This window comes from Sturnus vulgaris, unplaced genomic scaffold, assembly GCF_052056855.1.
Source record: "Sturnus vulgaris isolate bStuVul1 unplaced genomic scaffold, bStuVul1.hap1 Scaffold_180, whole genome shotgun sequence".
Classification (NCBI taxonomy): domain Eukaryota; kingdom Metazoa; phylum Chordata; class Aves; order Passeriformes; family Sturnidae; genus Sturnus; species Sturnus vulgaris.
This window is the reverse complement of record NW_028276110.1, coordinates 3138530-3142667: the sequence shown is the minus strand read 5'-3', so window position 1 is coordinate 3142667 and position 4138 is coordinate 3138530. Positions and strand designations below refer to the sequence as shown.

The window sequence follows — 4138 nt, the reverse complement described above, 5'->3', positions numbered from 1 at the left end:
CTCCTCAGTGTTCAGACTGAGAGCACTGATGAAGTAGTAACTCAGCAGCACAAACAAAGCTCAAAAATAAAAATCCTAAATGAAGTTTCTCCAAAGGATAAGTAGCTTTTAGTGAATCCTATATGTCACATAGGATTGATTCAAAGAGGTTGGTCCCACCTTGTTAATGTTGTGTTTCAACAGTCCACAATGCCCAGAGTGAGGAAATGTCCAACAGCAGCTCCATCAGCCACTTCCTCCTGCTGCCATTGGCAGACACGCGGCAGCTGCAGCTCCTGCACTTCTGCCTCTTCCTGGCCATCTCCCTGGCTGCCCTCCTGGCCAACGGCCTCATCATCAGCGCCGTAGCCTGCGGCCACCACCTGCACACCCCCATGTTCTTCTTCCTGCTCAACCTGGCCCTCAGCGACCTGGGCTCCATCTGTACCACTGTCCCCAAAGCCATGTACAATTCCCTCTGGGACACCAGACACATCTCCTATGCTGGATGTGCTGCTCAGGTGTTTACTTTTACCTTTTTTCTTTCTTCTGAGTTTTCCTTTCTCACCATCATGTGCTACGACCGCTACGTGTCCATCTGCAAACCCCTGCACTACGGGACCCTCCTGGGCAGCAGAGCTTGTGCCCACATGGCAGCAGCTGCCTGGGCCAGTGGCTTTCTCAATGCTCTGCTGCACACAGCCAATACATTTTCCCTGCCCCTGTGCCAGGGCAATGCCCTGGGAGGATTCTTCTGTGAAATCCCCCAGATCCTCAAGCTCTCCTGCTCCAAATCCTACTTCTGGGAACTGGGGCCCACTGCAGTTAATGCTTTTCTATATTTGGGATGTTTTCTTTTCATTCTTTTCTCCTATGTGCAGATCTTCAGGGCTGTGCTGAGGATCCCCTCTGAGCAAGGACGGCACAAAGCCTTTTCCACCTGCCTCCCTCACCTGGCCGTGGTCTTCCTTTTTATCAGCACTGGTTTTTTTGCCTACCTGAAGCCCCCCTCCATCTCCTCCCCATCCCTGGATCTGTCACTGTCATTTCTGTACTCGGCTGTGCCTCCAGTGCTGAATCCCCTCATCTACAGCCTCAGGAACCAGAAGCTCAAGGCTGCACTGTGGAGACTGATTACTGGATGTTTTAAGAAAAAGCAAACTGCTTGCCAATCTCTGCAAATCACTTATAATAATAGTAACCTTTAACAGAATGTGTTCGATTTAGTGGGTGAATTTTCTTTTCTGTCACTTGTTATAGTATTTTATTATATTCCACAAAGGAATGTCATCCTTTGTGCATTATTTCATTTTCTTTCTCCCTCTGTTTTTTGTGGGCCCATATAGCGTGAATGAGGGGCTGCCATCTCAGTTCCTTTAAATGAATTAAAGGATCTCTCTGCCAGCAAAGTTTTCTCCAGAGATTCCCCTTTTGTTCCCTTCTCTGGAGCTGCAGCAGCAATGTCTGTGTGCAGAGCTGGGGCAGATCAGTGCTGGCACAGCAGCTGTGCCCAGCAGCAGCTCTTGGTGTTGCCAGTGCTGCTCCCATGCCACTGCCCCGCTGCCCTCCTGGCCCTCGTGTTGCTGCAGGGCCTGAGTGCTCTCGGGGCCGGGCACAGCCCTGGGGGTGGCAGTGCCGGGGCTGCAGCAGGGACAGGCCATGGGCACTGCTGGGGCAGCGCTGATGCCTCAGGCCAGGGCCTGGGGGCTCCAGGCTCCTTGGCCAGGCTCTCTCCACAACACTTGGCCAGCCCAATGCTGAGCACAGAAAACCCCGGGAGCAGCCCCAGGCTGGCCGTGGGCAAGCTGGGGGCAAACAGCATGGCTGCTGCTCTGCAAGCTCCCTGCAAGGGGGACACCCTGGCAAGGAGCAGCAGAGCAGGGGCTGATCCATCCCCACTGCGCTGGACACCCCAGGGCAGCGTCCCAGAGCGTCCTCATGCACCTGCCAACAACATCCCTCCTCTGCAGCCCTGGCCTCTCCCCCAGCTCACACAGGAGCTGCATCCTTGCAGGCACACACACGGCAGCACTGGCTCAGGAGCCCCTGTTTGCATTGCACACAGCAGGGTCAGCACCCCCATGGTGCTGCTCTGGGGACATGGAGCTGAGTGAGCACAAATGCCATCAGCCCCTGGGGCCAGCAAGGGCTGGGGGACGGCAGGGAAACCACTCAGCTTTGTTGTGGCCTCTGAAGTCAGCCAGAAAGTTTGTTCCCATGAGCTGTGAGTTTCCTGTCCCACTGCAAATGTTGTTGCTCACAGCCAGGGCTGCCTGGCAGCCACTCCCAAAGTGCCCTGAGCATTCCTTTTGCTTCACCTTTGCTTTCCTTACTCTTTCCAGAAATCTTTCTAGATTTCTTCCTCTTACCTGCCCTTGTCCCCTCTCCTGCCAACAGTCCATCCCTGTTTGCCCTTTCCTCTCTGGCCACAATCTCCATTTCAGTTCCTGAGTTGGCACCATGGGATCATCCCTTGGGGAGCAGGATCATCCTCCAAGTGCTTCAGGAATTGTCTGCAGGGTCCTGCACTGCCTCGTGTTGCTCCCTTGCCAGAGGCACCACAGGCCAGGGGGGCACATCTGGGCTGCTGTGTCTGGGTGTGGGGCTCCCTGTTGTGGGCAATGAGGAGGGGCTGGAGAGGCTCTGCAGGACTGACAGGATGGGCTTTGGGGCTGTGTGGAGAAGCTGAGGGACCTGGGCTGCTGGACCTTGTGAAGAGGAGGCCCAGGGCTCATCCTGCAACTGCTCCAGGGGTAGTTTCAGAGAATCACGGAATCAGAAAAGCTGGAAAAGTCCTTGGAGATCATCATGTCACACCTGTGCCCTGATACTACCATGACTCCCTGAGCCTCCTCTTCTCCAGGATCAACATCCCCAGCTCCCTCAGCCACTCCTCACAGGACTTGTGTTCCACACCCCTCACCAGCCTTCTTGCCCTTCTCTGGACACACTCCAGACCCTCCATGTCCTTCCTAAATTGAAGGGCCCAGAACTGGACACAGCACTCGAGGTGCTGCCCAACCAGTGCTGAGCACAGGGGAAGAATCATTGCCCTGCTCCTGCTGGCCACACCATTCCTGATCCAGGCCAGGTGCCATTGGCCTTCTTGGCCACCTGGGCATACTGCTGGCTCATGTCCAGTCTGCTGTCCATCAGTGCCCCCAGGTCCCTTTCTGCCTGACTGCTGTCCAGTCACTCTGTCCCCAGCCTGGAGCACTGCAGGAGTTGTTTTGCCCAATTCCAGGACCCACCACTTGGTCTTGTTAAACCTCACCTTGTTGGATTTGGGCCCTGGATCCAGCCTGTCCAGGTCCCTCTGCAGAGCCCTCCTACCCTCCAGCACATCCACACTCACACCCAGCTTGGTGCCATCTGCACATTTGCTGATGCTGCACTCAATGCCCTCATCCAGATCATCAATGCACATATTGAAATCCACGCTGGCTGCCTCTGATCCCTCAGCCATCCTGTAGGTGCCCTGTGATGGCACTCAAGGTGATCTGTTCCATCACCTCACCAGGCACCCAGGTCAGGCTGACAGGCCTGCAGTTCCCCACATCCTCCTTCCAGCCCTTCTTGGGGATGGGCTCACATTGGCACCTCCAGTCCTCTGGCACCTCCCTGCTGAGCCAGCACTGATGAGAAATGATGGAGAGCAGCTTGGGCAGCTCATCCAGCAGCTCCCTCATCCCCCTAGGATGGATCCCATCTGTTCCCAGAGGCACCTGTGAGCACCTGAGTGGCTCAGCAGGTCCCCAGCTGCTTCCTCCTGGATTACAGGGGTCTGTTCTGTTCCCTGTCCCCATCTCCCAGCTCAGGAGAACACTTGTCCTCAGGACATCCTGGCTAACTGTTCCAAACTGAGGCAAAGAATGGGTTAAGTAGCTCAGCCTTTTTCTCATCTTCATTTTCTCTATTCCCCACAGCATCCAATAAAGAGCTGAGATTCTCCTTGTCCGCCAGTTTGCTAATAACTTTTTTATAGAAATATTTTCTATTATTTTTCACAAAAGTGTCCAGGTTAAGTCCTAATTGAGTTTTCACTTCTCTCATTTTCTTTCTGCATGACCTAACAACATCCTTAAACACTTCCTGAGTTGCCTGCACCTCTGTCCAAAGGTGATGCACCCTCTTTTCTCCCTGAGTGCCTGGAAAAAGC

At 54.3% G+C, this 4138-nt stretch overlaps 1 protein-coding gene across 1 annotated transcript; it reads left to right on the top strand.

Annotated features, from left to right (window-relative positions):
• Positions 1-206: 206 nt before the first annotated feature.
• LOC148218565 (olfactory receptor 14A16-like) lies at positions 207-1187 on the top strand. The gene has a single exon (XM_088157824.1). The coding sequence runs from the start codon at positions 207-209 to the stop codon at positions 1185-1187; it is 981 nt and encodes a 326-aa protein (XP_088013950.1).
• The last annotated feature ends 2951 nt before the right edge of the window (positions 1188-4138 follow it).

Bases quoted from the DNA above. Each gene is read 5' to 3' on its own strand.
- LOC148218565 (XM_088157824.1), top strand. From the start codon at position 207: ATGTCCAACAGCAGCTCCATCAGCCACTTCCTCCTGCTGCCATTGGCA.